The sequence below is a fragment of the Chlamydomonas reinhardtii genome, chromosome 3 (assembly GCF_000002595.2).
Source record: "Chlamydomonas reinhardtii strain CC-503 cw92 mt+ chromosome 3, whole genome shotgun sequence".
Classification (NCBI taxonomy): domain Eukaryota; kingdom Viridiplantae; phylum Chlorophyta; class Chlorophyceae; order Chlamydomonadales; family Chlamydomonadaceae; genus Chlamydomonas; species Chlamydomonas reinhardtii.
The window spans coordinates 7,502,575-7,521,494 of NC_057006.1; the positions used below are offsets into that span (position 1 = coordinate 7,502,575).

General features: G+C 68.2%; 2 protein-coding genes across 2 annotated transcripts; one reads left to right on the forward strand and one right to left on the reverse strand.

The window, feature by feature from the left end:
• Positions 1-49: 49 nt before the first annotated feature.
• CHLRE_03g205400v5 (uncharacterized protein) lies at positions 50-6,435 on the reverse strand. The gene is made up of 10 exons (XM_043061478.1): positions 6,226-6,435; positions 5,755-6,017; positions 5,195-5,495; positions 4,904-4,993; positions 4,286-4,744; positions 3,222-4,088; positions 2,308-2,674; positions 1,594-2,030; positions 949-1,079; positions 50-644 (listed from the first exon to the last, which is right to left on the reverse strand). The coding sequence occupies exons 1-10, from the start codon at positions 6,301-6,303 to the stop codon at positions 119-121; spliced, it is 3,519 nt and encodes a 1,172-aa protein (XP_042926486.1). The 5' UTR covers positions 6,304-6,435; the 3' UTR covers positions 50-118.
• A 480-nt stretch (positions 6,436-6,915) lies between these two features.
• On the forward strand, positions 6,916-18,837 carry CHLRE_03g205350v5 (uncharacterized protein). Its single transcript, XM_043061476.1, has 13 exons — positions 6,916-6,997; positions 7,153-8,198; positions 8,484-9,215; positions 9,460-10,332; positions 10,702-11,607; positions 12,347-13,653; positions 13,939-14,494; positions 14,784-15,195; positions 15,450-16,577; positions 16,892-17,027; positions 17,159-17,532; positions 17,765-17,825; positions 18,099-18,837. Exons 1-13 carry the CDS (start codon positions 6,990-6,992, stop codon positions 18,258-18,260), a joined length of 7,701 nt encoding a protein of 2,566 aa, XP_042926487.1. The 5' UTR covers positions 6,916-6,989; the 3' UTR covers positions 18,261-18,837.
• The last annotated feature ends 83 nt before the right edge of the window (positions 18,838-18,920 follow it).

An 18,920-nucleotide genomic window follows, 5' to 3' on the forward strand; every position in this document is an offset into this window, starting at 1 on the left:
AGTGTGTTTAAGGCGGTGGCAATATTATAATCCTTAGTCTGCAACAATTTCAATTTTAAACTGCAACGAACACGCGGGCTGCGCATGGCGACACCGACACGGATCCTGCCTCTCAATCTCAAACCGCACACAGCGCCAGGCCCGATCGCCCACACATCAGCGGCGCCACTGCCCGCCACCGCCCCGCCACCGTGTCAAAACACTCCACGGACTGGTGCACAGCGCCCTCCTCCCCGCCGCCCAGTGACCCCACGAAGCCCCCGCCCGCCCCCTGCCCCAGCCCCAGACCCAGGGCTGGAGCCGCTCCGGGCGCCAGCCCTGTCCCCACGGCACCCGCCCCGAAACCCCCGAAACCCCCCACTCCAAAACCCGGCCCTGGCGGCGCACTGCCGTACACTCCCACGATGGCACCGGCGCCGCCAGCCCCTCCGTACGACCCGTACGACGTCAGCGGCGGCGATGTGCCGTACAGTGCGCCGCCGCCGCTGCCCCCGCCGCCGCCCCAGGTGCTGCCCCAGCTTCCGGCGGCGCCGCCGCGGGTGGCGGCGGCCGCGGCTGCTGCTGCTGCTGCTACGTCGGCGCTGCTGGCCTGGCCGCCGGCGACGTAGAGCCCCCCGCCCAGGGCCGCCATGGCGTGTGACGACCTGTATGTGTGTGTGTATCTGTGTGTGTGCGTGTGCGTGCGCGCGCGTGTGTGTGGATGTGTGGATGTGTGTGTGTGTGTGTGTGTGTGTTTGTGTGTGTGTGTATGCATGTGTTAAAAAACAACAAAACGAAGCCCGCCCAAGCGTGTGTGCGCGTGCGCTGTGTGTGTATATGGGGGGGGGAGGGCGGGAGGGGCAGCCGTCCATGACAGACGGAGTGGCTGGATGCATACGAGGGAATGGGCTTCAATGCAGGAGTTGGGTGCGCCACACACAACCTCTCACCACCCACCCACCCACCCACCTGGGAGCACTCATGGGCGGCAGCGGCACCCAGCGGCCCTCACGCGGGTCCAGCGCCTCCAGCGACGCCAGCCGCCGCCGGCCCTCGCCCACGCCGCCGCTCACATACAGCCGCCCGCCATAGGCGGCCGCCTGTGTGTGGGTGGGGGCGCGGGGTAGGGCGGTGGTAGCATTAATGATTAGCTACGGATCTGGTCGACGGTGAGGGGCAAACAGCAATCGTTACCGGGTGGTGGGGAGGCGCGGTGTGGTGAAGTGGCGTGGCGGTGGGGTGGAAGGGCGAGGAGACAAGGAAGTTGGGGAAACGGACGGACGGCGGCGGAGAGCGGTTTGCGGCTGTGCGGCTGTCGTACGCTGCCGTGCATGCCGTGCGTGCCTAGTCGTGCGTGGGCCCGGGAGGCCAGCGGGCGGCCTCACGAGCGCGCCCTGATTCTAAGATGCCAGCAAGACGGCTGAGAAACGTGGAAATGGCACGGCACTACGGTAATGGCTGCATGATGGTATCTCGTACAGTCGCACATCGCAGAGTTGCACATCCCAACACACCACTAACTGGCTACTAGCTACTAGCTACCAGCCAGTAGCTACCAGCCAGTAGCTACCAGCCACAGTAGCAGTCCCACCGAATGCCAAGAGAGAGGCTTACCGCCGTGTACTTGCGCTCGCAGCTCATGTCGCACCCCAGCAGCTGCCACCGCCCCGCCGCCAGATCCAACACCTCACAGCTCCGGTGCGTGCCGCCGCCGCCGCCGCCGCCGCCGCCAGCCCTGGCTCCGCCACCGCCGCCGCCGCCTCCGGCCCCCGCGCCGCCCAGCGCATACACGCGGCCGCCGAGCACCGCACACGCGTGCGCGCTCCTCGCCATCACCATATCCGGCCCCCGGACCCACTCCGTGCTGCTGCTGCTGCCGCTGCTACTGCCGCCGGCGGCACCGCCGCCGCTGCTGGCAGCCAGGTCTGCTACAGCCATGGACCCGGCTGCTGCTGCTACAGCCGCCGCCTCTGGCTGTAGCAGCTCCACGCTGGACAGCACGTGCTGCACCTGCTGCACCTGCGACCGCCCGCCCACAACCACCAGGGAGCCTGCGGGCGTGCGGGGCACACACGTGCGTGCGTGTGTGTGTGTGTGTGTGTGTGTGTGTGTGTGTGTGTGTGTGTGTGTGATTGTGTGTGTGGCAAACGACACCCGATCGTGTGTGTGCATGTGCGTTGGCGGTGTATACCAGGCGCGCATCACAGGCGCAAGCCCGTTACAACCCCCCGTGTGGTTGTCCTTGTCGCGCATACACACGGCCACACCACGCCAGCCCACCCCTCTGCGGCCTCCTGTGGTCCCTGTGTCGTGTCGCACACACCACACCTGCCACCGACACCACGCCCGCGTGTGCTCGCGGCATGCCCAGCGCCGGCCCCGCCTCCCAACCGCCGCCGCCGCCGCCGCCGCGGCCCGCCGCCGCCGCCGGCCCGCCCGCCGACCAGCGCAGCCGCCACACGCTACTGCACAGCGGCGTGCCACCCACCAGGTACAGCAGCGACCCGGGGCCGCTACTGCCGCCGCCGCCACTGTTGCTAACACCGCCGCCGGCGGCGGCGGCTGTAGCACCGGCTGTAGCACTGGCGGCGGTGGCGGTTGTAGCACCGCCGGGCATCAGGGCTGCGGCCGCGAAGGACAGGCCCTGCGTGAGCGAGGGCCCGGTCGTCCAGGCATCCGTGCGCGGGTCGTACACCTGTGTGCGTGGCAGCGTGTGCGTGTTTGTGTGCGTTCACACATGTTTGTGTGTGCATTCACACATGTTTGTGTGTGCATTCACATGTGTGTGTTAAACAAAGGACAAACGGAACAATGTGTGTGCGTGTGTGTATGTGTGTGTTGAAAAGAAAACAACAAAACGAAGCCCGCCCAGTATGTGTGTGTGTGTGTGTGTGTGTGTGTGTGTGTGTGTGTGTGTGTGTGTGTGTGTGTGTGTGTGTGTGTGTGTGTGTGTGTGTGTGTGTGTGCATAGGGGAGCAGCCAGGGGCGGGGAAGGGCTGCGCGGGGCAGGGGGGGCAGGGGGAAGCGGTGTTGGGCACGCGGCACGACGGCCAGCCTACCAGCCAGCACGTGTCAACGACAGCAGTACGGGCCCAATTGAGGCGGCCCGACAGCTGGCCAACAGCGCTGATCACAACAAGCGGCCCCCCACCCGCACGCACACCCACACCCACATCCACACGCGCACGCCCAGCGCCCCACCTCCCGCTTCCCTCCCCTCCCTCCCCTCCCCGCCCCCTCACCTCCACGTGCTTCACCGCCCGCCAGCCGCTGTCGTGACCCCCCACCGCTACCAGACACGAAGCAGGCTGCCGCCGCGGCCGCCCGCCCCTACCCGACACCGGCCCCGCTGCCGCCCCGCCGCCGGCCCCGCTGCCACCCGACCACCACCACCGCCCACTGCCGCCGCCGGCCTCAGCATCCCCCTCCACCTCCGCGCCGCCAAGCCCCATCGGCCGCCAATCAGCCGCCGGCGGCGCCGCCGCCGCCGCCTGCGCGGCGGCTCGCCACCCATCTGTGACGGCGGCTGTGGCTGGGGCTGTGGTTGTGGCTGGGGCTGAGAGCGCTAGTGTGGTATGGTGGTGGTGATAGGCTCCGGCGGCGCCGGACCCGCCCTGTACGTCGTTGAGCAGTCGCCGCAGGTGCTGCAGCGCCGCAGGCGGCGGCGGCGGCGGCGGCGGCTGTTGTACCAGCCCCGACCCGCCCGCTGCCCCTTGCTGTGTGTAATGTTGTTGTTGTTGTTGTTGTTGTTCGTGGCGATGGTGCTGCTGCTGCTGCTGCTGCTGCTGCTGCTGCTGCTGCTGCTGCTGCTGCTGCTGCTGCTGCTGCTGCTGCGCCTCCAGGGCTGTCACCAGCAGCGACAGCGCCTGGACCTGCGGTGGCGGCGCCGTCCTGCAGGCGCCGTCGGCGGCAGTAGCGCTACTGCCGCCGGCACCGGCACCAGTGCTGCTGCTACTGCCGGCCGTGGTTAGGCTGAGGGCGAGGCAGGTGGGCGGGGCGGGGGGCAGGGAGGCCAGGTGGAGCTGGGCCGCCAGGGCGGGGGCGGCGGCGGCACGGCCCTCGGGGTCCTCCGCCAGCCAGTCCAGGCATGCCTGGAGCACGTCGCTCTCCTGCAGCCGTGCGTGCGTGCGTGCGTTTGGAAAGCACAAGAAGGGCATGTTGGATGTTGGCTGCGGAAGGCAGCGCGACCCTCAGAAACGCATGCACACACGCACACTGGCTGCGTGTTCCTTATCTCGTGTTATTCCTAGCACACGCACACGCACACGCCCCGCACCCAGCCCCCGGCCCCCCCCCCTCCACTCACACACTCCACCACCAGCTCCTCGCTCCCCAGCAGCTCCAGCAGCAGCTCCTCAGGCAGACAGCTCAGCCGCACGCCGCTACTGCCGCTACTGCCGCCACTGCCGCCGCCACTGCCACTGCCACTGCTACTGCCACTCCCTTGGTTCCTGCTACTGCTGGGCGGAACAGCACCGGCGATCTCGCCCGATGGCGACATGTGCACATCCGGCGCGGCCGACGACGCGCCGGCCTGGCTTGTGGCGGCGGCGGCGGCTGTAGCAGTGGCGGCGGTGGCGGCTGTAGCAGCGGCGGCCAGCGGACCCCTAGAGGGGATCCAAACCGCCGTACTGGGCGGCTGCCGGGCGCCGACGGCGGGGTGTGTGGCGGCGCCGGTGGCGGCGTTGCTACTGCCAGTGTTGCTACTGCTGATGCTGCTGCCGAGCCGCACCAGCACCGCAAAGCGGCGGCACACGTACGACATCTGCGGCACGTGGGCGGGCGGGCGGCACAAGGAGGAAGTCGGCACTGCACACAGTGCCGCTCCGTTCAATTGCGGCTCCCCTCTTGGGAGCAGCCACCCTCAGTTACCGCCGCCACGGCCGCAGCCGCTGCCAACCCCCTCCTCCACCCACCCACCCACCAGCTCCTCCCTCAGCGGCGCCAGATTGTAGCGCCACGCCAGCAGCAGCAGCGGCAGGCAGGTGTGCAGACCCAGGCTAGAGCGCATGAACTGAGGCGGGTGGGGGTTAGGGTGGGGTGATGTGATTTGGTGGGAGTTGGTTTGAAGTGTGATGCGGTACAAGGTGCAAGGGATGGAAGGGCACGCTGGAGCCAGTCTGACCGGATTCATAGCCCCCTCAATCCAGCGCCATGCGCAGCTTTACCTCTCACCCTCCCTCCCTGACACACACACGCACGTCGCCCGCCTCACCGCCGCACAGGCGTCCAGCAGCGCCCCCGCCCCCAGGAAGGACGCCGCCGCCGCCAGCGGCTCCAGGTTGTCTGGCCCCAGCTCCACGCCCCGCTCGTACAGCGCAGCCACGGCCAGCCGCAGCGCGCGCCCGCCGAGACCCGGCAGACACACTACTGGCAGCCCGCCGCCGTCACCCGGGGCGCAAGCGCCGCCGCCGCCGCCGCTGGCGGGCGTGCCGGCGGCTGCGGCGGCGGCGCCCGAGGCCGAGGCGGCGCTGTGTAGGTCGCTCATGTGCGCGCCCGCGCCCGTGAAGAGCACCCTGTGCGGGGGGTACACACCGGCAGGCGAGGTAGCGGTGGTGGTGGTGGGGGTTTCCGTCGTGTGTGCACCGGGTCGGCACCGGCCGTCCCTCTACATAGGCCACCCTACACGGCTACACCGGCGAGCGAGCCGTCGCACCAGGACCGTCACACCAGCACCTGCCCCGCTGCACACGTCAGGACCTCTGCACACGGTAGCTGCGTGTGTGTATTGGACATGTCCCACACCCAAGGGTGTTGGCACTCTCCCGGCCGCACCTGAAGTACTCGCAACTGGCCGCCAGCACCACCCGGTGCGCCGGCAAGTCACACTCGTCCTCGCCATCCTCCTCATCCGCTTTTCCCTCCCCCATGTCCACCTCCTTCCCTTGCCCCTCCTCTCCGGCCCCTGCTGCTGCTGTTGCTGCTGCTGCTGCTGCCCGCGGCCCGGTCCGCAGCAGCACATCGCACAGTAGCCGCTGATGCCACAGGTCTGCTAGCGAGCCGCACAGCGCTGATGCCTCCAACACCACCAGCCGGCTCTGAAGGGAGACAGAGACAGATCGAGGAGAGCGAGAGAAATGGCATGCAGCAATGGAAAGGCAGCGGAGTGGACATTGGGCCAAGGTGCACACACGATGGCGGGAATGTTGGAGGCCAGCAAGGGTTTGCCGACACCACGCGTTGTCCAAATTCTGGCGGGCAGCTGCGGACCCACTAGTTGTTAGAGTTGTTTACTGTCGCGCGCACCTGCACGGCCTCCGGCTCTGCCGGTGGGCATGGCGCGGGGACAGGAATTGGTGCAGCCGGGCCGAGCCGGTAAAACATGCTGCTGCCAGGTCGGATACGCCCCTCAGGTCATACTTATATTTCTTTCATGGGCTGGTGAACAAAGCGAGGAAAGAGGTGTTGCACGGGAGCCGGAAAAAACAGCTTTGGAGAAAATTGGACGGTGTAAACATGTAGCATAATACAAGTCCTCAACTGTGCATACGAGAAAGCTATGCAAGAGTTAGGTCATTGTCGCACGCTGCCACGCTGCCACGCCACCGCCACCATTCCTCCGGGGGCATCCGGGCGCCAACCACATACGATTCCCCGCTTTCCAAAAGGTGCCGCCGCTGCTTGACACAGTGACGAAGCCGCCATCGCCGCCTTCTCTAGGCCTTACGATTACCCATGCACGGAGAGGTGGCATCTGGTGGCACTCGCCGGTACCCCTCCTACACTTCTGACCCCTCTGCCTGCGTCGATGCCCGCTCACCCTTTCATCCCTTGCTTTACCCTTGCTTCGCCATTGTGCCCCAGGCTATGCCAGGCTACGCTTACCCACCCTCCGCGTGCCTCTTGCATAGAGGCCATGCATGCGTGCATGCCGTGTATTGTTTTGCTACCTGTATTTTATACGTTACCTTAACAGTCTCATGAATTTAGCAGATATAAATGTTGCACTGGAGCTCCAGAGAGTAGCGATGGCACGCTGAGCGAGCGGCAGTTCGACAGGGGCGAGCAGCATGCGGAGGTGCGATGTCGACTGACAGAATAGCCTTTCTGCGTAAACTGGTTGTATGAATTGGCTGGGTCTCGTTCGCGGCTGCTTCTTTTTGCAAGCGCATCGGCTTCGTCATCGCCCTTTCGTTCGCTAACGCGCCCAGTCGACATACTTCATGTCCACAGAGCTTCTGGTCTCATCGCGCATGCGGGCGGTCGTCGGGGCTCAACTCCGGTGGTCCCGGCGGCCTTCGAGCCGACCAGCGGTCCTGGCCTCGGCACCTCCGGCCCGCCGAGTGCTGGGGGCCCGCCGGGTGCGCCAGCGCTCCCCGCTCAGGTGTCTCAGGGGCGCAGCCCGGCGAATGGCATTGCAGCAGAGGCCGCTACAGCCGCAGCCGCAGCCACAGCCGCAGCCGCTACGGGCACGGGCGCGGGCACGGGCGCAGCGCCTCAGAAGCTGCGGCGGGACGCGCCCTCCGGCTGCAGCGGCCTTGTGACTGACCGCACAGGTAGCTGGCAGCAGCAGCTGGGACTCGCAGCCCCATCCGCGCCAGGGCTTGTGGCGCGTCCGCGGGGTGGCAGCGGCAGCGGCGTCGGTGGCGGCGTCGGTGGCGGCACGCCGCACGGCACACTGTGGGATACGGCGTTGCGGCAGGCGGCTGCAGCTGTGGCGGCGGCGGCGGCGGCGGCGACAGTGGCGGCTGCCGTGCCCTACGCCAGCCGTGACCTGGCACACAGGGCGTTGGCGGCTACGGGCCGCGCAGCCGGGGAAGCGTCGGGGCAGCCGGGTCTGGGAGAGCGCGGCTGTAGCAGCTGCGGCGGAGGCGGCAGTAGCACTGCCGGCGGCATGGGCGGTGGTGGCAGTAGCGCCCCACTCATCTGGGTGCACCGCAGTGCCCCCAGCAACGCTGGGTTGCAGACCGTCGCCGCCACCGCCGCCGCCACCAGCGTCCGCCACGCCAGCAGCACCGCCGCCGCCGGGGACACAGCTGCAGCCGCCTCTGATGCTGCAGACGCTGGGCGCAGCGTGCTACAGCCGCCTCCACACCAGGACCTCAGCCCGCCGCTGGCCAAGCTACTGCCGGCCATTGAGGACCGCTACCCGGCCGAGATGGGTGTAGCGGCGGGCTGGGTGAAGGCGCGTGTGGCGGCGGCGCTGGTGGCGGCGGCGGGCCGGGAGGACGGGCGGCTGAGCGAAGAGGGCTGCGCGGCGAGGCGGCTGGCGGGGCTGTGTGAGTGGCCCCTGGGTTGGGGAGGGCTGTGTGAATGGCCCCTGGGCTTGGGAGGGCTGTATGAGTGGCCTGGGTTTGGGAGGGCTGTGTGTTGGATAGGCAAAAGGAGTACGGCAGGTCGGGGTATAGCAGGGTGCGATGCAGATGGTGAAGTCTGGCAAAAAGGCGCTGGCACCGCCAAGGGCTACCTGGGAGACGTTGGCGTGCTTGCGCCAGTCTTGCCAGCAGCTCCTCATCCCCTGCATGTGGTCGCCCCCGTCTGACGCCACCACCGCCCACCCACAGATGACTGGGTGGTGGCCGAGTGGCGGCGGGACAAGGGCCCCGCCACGACGCTGCCGCCGCTGCTGCGAGACGCGCGAGCCCTGGTGGCGGCCCTGGCAGCGGATCCGCTGTTCCGCCTCTCGCCGCCGCCGCCGACAACGCCGACAACGCCGCTGTCACCGTCATGGCTGTCGGCGCAAGTCGGCGCGGGGTCGGCCGCAAGTGATGTCAGCAGCAGCAGCAGCGTCGGCGGGAGCAGCAGCAGCGGGAGCAGCTGCGGCAATGGGGCGGGCGAGGAGCAGGCAGCGACACCGCCTGAGGCTGTGTACGTGGACATATACGTTGACCCATTGACACCGGGCCGAGGCGGCGGCGGCGGCGGCGGCGGCGGCGGCGGCGGCGGCGGCTTGACGGCTGGCGGGTTGGGCCTCAGTTTGTGGCAGGCGCGCACACAGCGCCGCACGTACACGGAGTGGCGGCGGCAGCTGCAGGCGGCGGAGAGGGAGGCGGCGGCGCTGAGGGCCGCGCTTGACAAGGCCGCAGCTGCCATTTTGCCTGCAACTACAGCTGTAGCTGCGCCGGGTGGGGCGGCAGTAGCGCCGGCGGCGGCGGCGGTGGCGGCAGCGCTGGGGCGGCTGCGGGCGCGGTACCGGCCGGGCGGGTACGTGTGCGGCACGGCGGATGAGGCGAGGCACCGGGTGGCGGAGGAGCTGCTGCGGCAGCCGGGGGCGGAGGCGCCGCTGGAGATTGCAGGTGCGTGTGTGTGTGTGTGTGTGTGTGTGTGTGTGTCTGTCTGTCTGTGCGTGGGTGGGTGTGTTTGTGTGCGTGTGTGCGTGTGTGGCTGGGTTGTAGTTGGGCCAGCGAGCCAGCGGCATGGGTGGCAGTCCCGCCACTTGCCGCGCGCTCGGTGCAATCAGGTGTGCGTCTGCGTGTGTGCCACGCAGTTTGTGGTGCTGACTGATGATGTGTGTCTATGTGCCCCGTGATTCACTCGCAGTCGCGGCTGTGCGGCTGGAGGCGCTGCTGGAGGCGGCGCGGCGCCTGCCGGCCGGCCTGGCCGTCGCGGAGCCGCCCTCGGCGGCGGCGGTGGAGCGCGTGCTGCGAGATGACCCCGCCGTCTTCGAGCTGGTCAGCAGCAGTGGCAGCAGTGGCAGCGGCAGTAGCAGCAGCGGCAGTGGCAGTAGCGGCGGTGGTGGCGGCGGTGCCGGCATGTCGGTGCGACTTCGGCAGTGGCTGCTTGAAGCAGATGCCCAGCAGCAGCAGCAGCCGGCCGCGGCCGCCGGGGCCGCCGCCTCTGCAGCCGGCGCATCCGCTCCGCCTCCCGCTGCTACTGCCGATGCGGCTCTTGCTGCTACTGCCGGAGCGGCTCCAGTGGATAGCGCAGTCGCCGCACCACCAGCCGTCGCAGAGGGCGCGGCGGCGGCGGCGGCGGCGGCGCAAACACTGGCGGCGGCGGCGGGAGGGCCGCCGCAGGAGCCCGCGGTCGGGGACGCAGCAGCCGCCGCCACAGCCCTGCAAGCGCCGGCGGCAGAGGCGGTTTGTGTTGATGCCGGTGCTATTGCCGGTAGTGCTATAGCCAATGCAGGCAGTGCTACAGCCACAAGCGCGGCCGCTACAGCCGCCGCAGATGCCGCCACTGCGCCCACCTGGCTTGACAAGGCGGCGGCGGTCAACAAAACGCTGCAGCAACGCATGCGGGACCGTGGGACGATTGTGTCCCTGCCGGAGAAGCTGGCGCCGCTGCTGCCGCACATTGACGCGCGCTACCCGCTGCAGCGGTCTGCGGCGGACGCGGCGCGCAACCTGGCAGCCAAGCTGCTGCTGTGCGCGCCGCCGTGCGCGGCGTTGCGCCTGAGCCAGCAAGACGTCGGTGAGCTCACCATGTGGACACGTGTGTGTGTGTGTGGGTGTGTGTGGGTGTGTGTGGGTGTGTGTGTGTGTGCGTGTGGGTGTGAGTGTGTGTGTGTGTGTGTGTGTGTGCGTGCGTGCGTGCGTGCGTGTGTTAGAAAGCGCCATGAAAATGTATGTGCATGGTCCCTGTGCATGAAGCAATGTGTGCCACAGGGATACGGCGACAACGGTATGTGTGTGTATAGGGTGGGTCGCTGACAGCAACAGCCGTATGACAATGCCGACTCCGTGCGTGCGGAATGGGCCTGCAGGCCGTGCGACGCGGAAACCTGACATACCCACTTTACCACGTATGGTGTGTGTGTGTGTGTGTGTGCAACGCTTGCAGCCAACTACCTGTACGCACAGCAAGCCAGCGCGTGGCCTGCGGCGGAGCAGCTACCCACTGGCGGTGTTTTCCCGACCCTGTTCGCTGGGGACCCGGCCTTCGATCTGCGTGCCCGGGCTCCGGCGCATGCCCTGTCCACCTACCGCGGCCGGTTGACGCACGTGCAGCTGCGTGTGAGGGGCCTGGGCCTGCCACCAGACGTGGAGGCGGCCGCGGCGGCGCACGTCACTGCCGCCGCGGCCACGGCAGCAAAGGCAGCGGCTGCAGAGGCAGCGGCTGCTGCTGCGGCCGAGGCAGCGGCCGAGGTGACGGCCGAGGTGACGGCCGCAGCAGCTGCAGCAACGGCGCCCGTTGGCTCGGAAGGCCCCGCCGCTGCGGCTTCGTCGCCGCCACCGCCGCCGCCAACAGGCAGCAGCAGCAGTAGCAGTAGCAGCAGGAGCAGGAGCAGTAGCAGCAGCAGCAGGAGCAGCAGCAGCAGCGACAGCCCGCCGCCTCGTCGCACCAGCCCGGATGCGGCAGCCGTTGCCGCGGCGGCGGCGGCGCTGGTGGCGGGTCTCGACAAAGACGCGGCGAAGAGGTTGCCCGTACGGCGCACGCCGCTGCCGGCGGCGACCGCCGCCGCCGCCGCCGCCACCTCGCAGCAGCAGCAGCAGCAGCTCGCCGGAGCAGTGCCGCCTGCTGACGCAGCAGCTCTGGCGGCGCTGAGTGAGCGGCTGCAGAGGCGGGCGCGGCTGCGTGGGCACCTTGTGTCACTGCCGCCGGCCCTGGAGGTGCTGCTGCCGTACATTGACACGCGCTACCCGCCGGACGGCACACACCTGGCGTGGGCCCGCAACTTGGCGGCGCGTATGCTGCTGTGCTCGCCGCCGTCTGCGGCGCCTTTCCGGCAAGACAAGTCCTTAGTCGGTGGGTGAAGGGGCGTTGGTTTGGTGCCCGGAGCGTTGCTTGGGTGTTCGGAGCGCTGGTTGGGTGGCCGGACACTCGTCTACGTCAGCAGCCTGGGGCGGTGGACTGATGGCGGTGGGGCACAGCTGCTAGCTAGCTGTGGTTGGGCGCTCGGCTTTGCAATGTGGCTTTCATGTTTGGCCCTGATACCATACGCAGAAAGCACCAGCCGCCAGCGAGCACAGCTTAACACTCCTCTCGCGCCTGTTCTCCTTGACACAAACACACACACACACACACACACACACACACACACACACACACACACACACACACACACACACACACACACACACACACACACACACACACACACACACACACACACACACACACACACACCGTCGCTTTGCTGCATCGCATACACTGTCTTTGCGCAACGTTTTCCTTGTGCTCTTTAACACACGCACACGCACACACACACACACACACATACACACACACACATATGTATGCGCACGTCCACACACATCCACACACATCCACACACATCCACACACACAGCCGGACATGCACCGAGTCGACCCTTTCCTCTTGTGCTCCCCCATGCGTCGCGTGTGCCCGCTGTACCTCTGGACGTCGGCACTTCACTTCATATTTGGTACACACCATCCCATGGATGGCTACCCCCCCCCACCGCCGCGACTGTTTCCTTACGGGATTGGTTCAACGTTAATCCCCACCACATTCACATACACAGCCTCCTACTTGGGAGCCATGTTGCGCGCCAGGACCGGGCAGGCCACGGGGCCGCTGCCAGACAAGTTCATCGCCGGCGTCTTCCATGATGACCCGGCGTTCGTGACAGTGTCGGGGGCAGGGCCGGCGCCAGCTGCGCCGCCCACCGCTGCACCCTCAGCGGCGGCAGCCGCCCCGCCGGTGGACGCAGCGCTGCCGTCTGCTACAGCCCTAGCCCCTGCGTCATCCGGGCGGGCATATCTGGAGCTCAACCTGTCGGCTCTGCAGCTGCCGCCGCAGGTGGTGGCGGCTGTAGCCGGGTCGTTCCACACGGGCACGCAGCTACAGCCGGGCACGCAGCTACAGCCGAAAGCACAGCTGGCGGCGCCACAAGAGGGGCCCGTGGTGGAACCGGCTGCGCCTGGCGTGGCGGCGCCTTCAGCGGCAGTAGCAGAGGGATGCCCGCTGCCGGAGTTGGCTGTAGCAGCAGAGCCTGTGCAGCTGGAGCCGCCGCCACTGCAGCCACCGCTGCAGCCGGCGGCGGCTGTAGCACCTGATGACGAGGCACGCACACGGGACTTCCTGGCGGCCTTTCTGAGGCGGCAGGGCCGCGCTGCTACAGCCGATGCTTCTGAGGCGGCTGCTGCTGCTGCTGCTACAGCCGCTGGCGGCGCAGAGGGCGGCGCGGTCCCGGTGCCGGCGGCGGCGGCGGACGGCCTGGGCCACGCGGCCGGCGGCGCAGCTGTAGCAGACGCGGAGACGCTCGGTCTTGTGCACTCAGCACCGGGTCCAGCCCCACCGCCAAGTGCTACTGCCGCCGCTACTGCCGCTGCTACTGCCGCTGCGGACGGCTCTGCAGTGTGGTGGAAGCACGGCCTGAATGCGGGCCGCGCTGGGGCCATCGCCGGCGCCGGCGCGGGCCCTGCTACAGCCAACTGGTCGGGCAGAGCGGGCGCCGCGGGCGACGCGGCAGTAGCAGGGCAGGAGCAGCAGCAGCCCCAGCAGCAGGCGGCTACACCGGCAGGTGGCGGCGGCGGTTGGACTCTGACGGGTGCGTGGCAGCACGTCAGGGCGGCGTGGGCCGCCGTCAGTGCTGGCGGTGTCGGCGGCGGCGGAGGCCCTCTCACCCCGCCAGACGCCGCCGCCACTGCCTACGATGCCGCTCAGCAGTTTGGTGCCGCCGCCGCCACGCAGCCGCAAACCTCGGCTGCTACAGCCGCCACTACAGCCGCTGCTGTCCACGTGCCGTACGGCAGCTCGAGTAACCCCCGGTGGTCGGAGCTGCACGGCCGGCTGCAGCGGCTGCAGGCGGAGCTGCGGAGCTTGGCGGTGGGTGGGGTGGGCTGGGGGTAGGTCTGCAGGGGGGGTGGGGCGGTTGCTGTTGCCACTGCCGTTCATTCGGGGTAACTGAGTGGGCAGGGACGACACGGGGGGGGGGGTGCTGCTGCGGGCGGGGCGGGGGTGGGGGTGGCGGTGGGGAGGGCATGTCCGGGTTGCGAGCTTACTTCAACTTATTTGCCGGTCTCCCCGATCAAGTCATGATAAGTAATTCACTCATGGATCATGGCTGCCGCCGTGCCCGCGTTCCCCCGTGTCACACTGTGCGCGCCGCAGCCCGTGATTGCCGGGAGCAATGACGCCACGCAGCAGCAGCTATCGGGGCAGTGGGCAGCAGCGGCCTCGCCGCCGCCGCCGCCGCCGCAGCCGCCGCGCCACCCGCACCGCCACCACACAGCCGCCTCCACGCTACTCGGCACGCCCCTCTCCCTCAACGACCCCGACCCCGACCCCGACCCGGCGGACCTCGGCACCTCCCAGCTGACGTCAGCAACCGCCACAACGACCTCCGCTGCCGCTACCGCCGCCGCCGCCGCCACCAGACATGCGGCGGCCGCCGCCGCAGTTGGGCACGCGGACGTGGTTTACCCCCAGACAGGACACTACTACTCCTGGTGTAAACACACACTTGTAGAGGTGCTGGCAAGGCATGGGCGGTACGTGGCGGCGGCGCCGCCGCTGGCCGCTGCTGAGGGCGCAGCGGGCGTGGAGGTGGTGGCGGCGGCGGCGTTGGCGGAGGCAGCACGGGGGCCGGGGGCGTCGGAGGCGGGGGCGGGGGTTGCGGCGGGGCCACCGCGCGGACCCACTCTCCGGATGAGCTTGATGGCTGCAGGTGAGCGGGCGGCCGGCCGTGGCACCGGTCTACATGCACGCACCCACAACCTCAACCTCAACCCACCAACCGCCCAGTGTCGCCCTTGGCCTGCGCCTCGCCTGGGACAAATGCTTTTCCACGGAGCCCCTGCAGCGAGGTGCCATCGCGTCTTCACCGCCATCACGTCTTTAGTTGACCTTTCTCGTCCTTGCTATTTTCCATCCGTTGCCACGCATCTGTATGCGTGTTAGAGAGCGCGAGGAAGGACACACGCAACTGCTGTGTATGTGTGTGTACCTGCACGCAGGGGCGCTGATGGACCAACACTACGCCGCCCGCCCCCACCTGTCGCCCACCGACCCGCGCACCGCCGCCCGGCGCAAGAGCCTTCGCCACCAGCTAGCCGCAGTCGTGGAAGACGACCCGCGCTTCGCCGTGCTACTGCCGCCGCCCGACGCCGACAGCGCTGCTACAGCCGCTGCTGGGTCGGCTGCTACAGCCGGCTCAGGCTCGCGCAGTGGCAGCGGCAGTAGCAGTGGCGCGTCGGGGATATATGCGGAGCTTTTAAGCTCTCGCACTGCCGGCGGCGGCGGGGGTGGTGCCGGTGGTGCTGGTGCTGGGGCGGAGGTGGCGCTTGTGCTGGACGAGTTGGAGGCGGCGGCGGCGGCGGGCCAGGCTCTGGATGCAGTGCCGCCGCGCATTCGCCGCAGCATCGAAAAGTGGGTGCAGCACATGGGGCCTGTGGCATGTGTCGTGGGGGCACTGCACTGTGCCGTGGTGTGCACTGTGTGTGAAAATGTGGCATACTGCACGTGAATTGCTTGAAACGCGCCAACGAGTGGCGATTCGAGTTTGGGATTGCACGTGTGCTGGTGAAGCGGGTGGCTCGGCGTGAGCGCTTCCGGGGCTTGTGCCTCACGCATCGCAGGCCGTAGCATGGACACAGCCTGAGCCCATTCCCACACACGTGCAGGGTCAAGGCCGCAATGAGTCCGATGGCGGTGGCAGAGGTGCTGCTGGCGGCGCCGGCGTCAATCATTCGGCGACTGGCGGCGGAGCGGCTGGCGGCGACGGAGGCGGCGGCGGCGATGGCGGCCGCGCCGCCGCCGCCTTGGCTTACCGCCGCCGCCGCCGCTGCCAGTGATGTCGCAGATGCTGGTGTGGCTGTTGTGGACGTGGGCGTGGAGAAGGCTCGGCGCGAGCACGCCGGGCTGCTGCAGCTGCTGCGGGAGGTGGCGGCGCCGCGGCCGGGCGAGGCGGCGGGGCCGCCGGCGGCGCCCGGCGGCGCCGCCAGGCACTTGGAAGTACAGCCGCCACGCTACTACACGCGTTACTGGGCCGCAAAGAGCTCGGCGGCGGCTGCAATGGCCAGTGGCGGCGGCGGCGGCGGCGGCGCGGACCTGGGGCCAGCGGGGCAGGAGACGGCTGTAGCAGATGTAGGGGAAGAGCCGGCTGTAGTAGCAGCAGCCGCAGACGTGCTGGCGGCGGCTGCGGAGGCGGCGCCGGCAACGGGCGTCGCGGCGGTGGCGGCGGAGGTGGCGGCGGCGGAGGTCGAAACGGAGGCGGATCCACAGAGCGAACATGAAGCCACGGCGCAGACGGCGTCTCAAGCAGCGGCGCCGAGTGAGCTGGCCAAGGAAGGTGACGAGCAGCCGTCAAATCGTCTTGGAGGCAGCTCGGGTGCCGCTACTGAGACCGGCAGTAGCAGCAGCCGCGGCGACGGAACCAGTGGCAGTGGCGGCCGCAGCCGCGTTCGCAGCCGCGGCAACGGCGGCGGCGGGGGGCAGCAAATGCACATCGACGTCGGCGGCGTGCGGGTACGTGTGGTGGTCCTCGCATCGGCCGAGCAGCTCACGCAGCACGGCGGCGGCGGCCGATGGGACAGCGGCAGCGGCAGTAGCAGCGGCAGCAGCTTTGGCAGTAGCAACAGCAGCAGCAACGGCAGTAGCAACGGCAGTAGCAACGGCAGTAGCAGTGGCGGTGACGGCAGTAGCGGCGGTGTGCTGGACCACCTGTCGCGTGTAAGCCATATGGCGGTGGACACGGAGGCGGCGCACAGGCAGTTGGCGCTGCTGCAGATCTACGCGCCGGCGGTGGAGGGGTAGGTGGCGGCAGGGGCGGACGGGGCGGGGTGGGCGGGGCTGAGCGGGGTAAGTGGGGTTAGTGTCCTACCCAGGGCCGGGCAGGGGCAGGGTGGGCAGGATGCGACGGGATAGGGGTGTAGATCCACGGTGTGCCACACACAGATGGCCCCTGGATCCCTTGCGCTCTCTAAAATGCGCACAAACGTGCTTCACAAACGCACCAACGCAGAATACGGTACACGCACGCTCTTGCGTCCCCGGCCCTTGGCTCTGGTTCCTCACGAGGAATGGCAAAAACAACCCCCCCTTCGTGCCCCACCGCTGCCTCCAGGCACTACCCCGCCACCTGCTACCTGATAGACCCCCTGATGGCCGGCAGCCCGGCGGCGCGCCGGCGGCTGCTGGCGGCGGTGGCAGCGCCGCTGGAGGATGAAAGGATCACCAAAGTCGGCTTTGACCCCCGAGCGGTGAGGGTGGCAGGATGGGGGCCGGGAACGGTGCGGGCCGGTCTTTCCACTTTAGGACGTTGCTGCTCATTTCTCATTACTCATCGCTATCCTGCATCTTGCAATGTGCCGTTCTCACACACGCACCGCAGGACAAGGAGCTGCTGTACATGTACGAGATCCGCATGCGCCGTGTGGTGGACGTACAGGAGGTGTACGGCGTGGCACGAGCCGCCTGGACCCAGGGGTCAGGGTCGGGGGCGGCGGCGGCGGCGGCGGCGGCGGCGGCGGGATCACAAGAGGCAGCAGTGGCGGCCGGCGCGGGGCCGAGGGCGGGAATGGGAGCGGGAGCGAGCGAGTCGGAGGCGGCCGTGGCCCCGCCGGCGCCGCCGACGGCGCCGGCGGGTGCCACGGCGACGCTGACACGGGAGGGTCTGGCGGCGTCGCGTGTGGGTCTTGGCGAGGTGCTGCGGGCGGCGGGCTACGAGCACACACACAAGGACCTGTTCCGCGGCGCCTACAACAGGTGTGTGCGATTGCTTCGTGTCAATTTGCCTGGTTGCAAGCTGGGTTTGTTTGCCTGGTCAGTTAAATGTGGAGGGGGGTTGTTGAGGGGTAGCGTCCGGAGCCCAGCCCACAACCCCTCGTCCGCCTCCGCCACCACCTCCACCTCCTCCATCACCGCCTCCTCCGCCACCCTCTCCCCACCGCCTCCGACGCCGCCCCATGCACACATGCCAACGTGCCCACACACGCAGGGGTGAGGCGCCTTGGTCCCAGCGGCCTCTCACACGCGAGATGATCAAATACGCGGTGCAGGTAAGCGGCAGACACACACACGCCCGCCTGCCCACGCGCTCGTCGCACGATGCCGATGCTCTCTCCTTCGGCGCTCAAACGCACACAGATACAGACGGCACACGCACCTTCCCGTTACCGAATTGCACACTGCCGCATGCGCACGCCACTACCGTATGCACACACACGCGCCCTCGCATACCACCACCTCCTGCATCTCCTCCTCCACCTCCTCCACCTCCTCCAACTCCTCCACCTCCTCCCACGCCCCCCCCCCCCACACACACACCTCAGGACGTGCACCCGCTGCTGGACACGTACCGCGCCCTGCTGCGGCACCTGCTGGACGACCCCGCAGCCCAGCCCGCATTCCTCATGCAGCAGCCGCAGCAGCAGCCGGCACAGCAGCAGGCGCAGGCGCAGCAGCAGCAGCAGCAACAGCAGCAGGAGCATTAGGTCTGCCAGCAGCAGCAGCAGCAGCAGCAGCAGCAGCAGCAGCAATAGCAATAGCGGCAGGAGCCCCGCACGCATCAGGCGCAACACGCCATGACGGGGCAGCTGGTGGCGGTATCGGCGCCGGTGTCATTGCCTCAGGGAGCCCCAGCAATGAGGGGCAGGGGGCAGTAGGGGCATGATCGGGATTGGGATCAGTACCAGAATTAGAATCGGCGTTGGGGGGACCGCCAGCTGGCATGTGGATTTCATGGGGCTTGGCGCGAACGTTCAATCGGGTGTGGGACGAGGCAGGTGTAAGCAATTTAGGGCCGCTGGATGGTGGTGGGGCAGGTGTTTTGGAGTAGCAAGGCATCGTGCCTGAACCTAGACGTGGATGAGAAGCATGGTGAGTGCGGATGGCGTTGTGACAAGCAACAGCGAATCGAGGACATGCGGGGGTGTGGTGGGCATCTAGGGCCAGGGGTTGGCCGGATGGCGGGCCATGGCCTGCCCCTTGCCATGTTCCATCACGAGCAACGCATGAGAGGCGCGTTGACATGTGCGACACTGGATGATGGTCTTCTTTAATTCATCGCTAGTATGTCGAATAATCCACACATACAAGCAAGGCATGTGAGCTATACGGCTCGCAGATAACCGTGCGGATTCCTGTTATTCAGC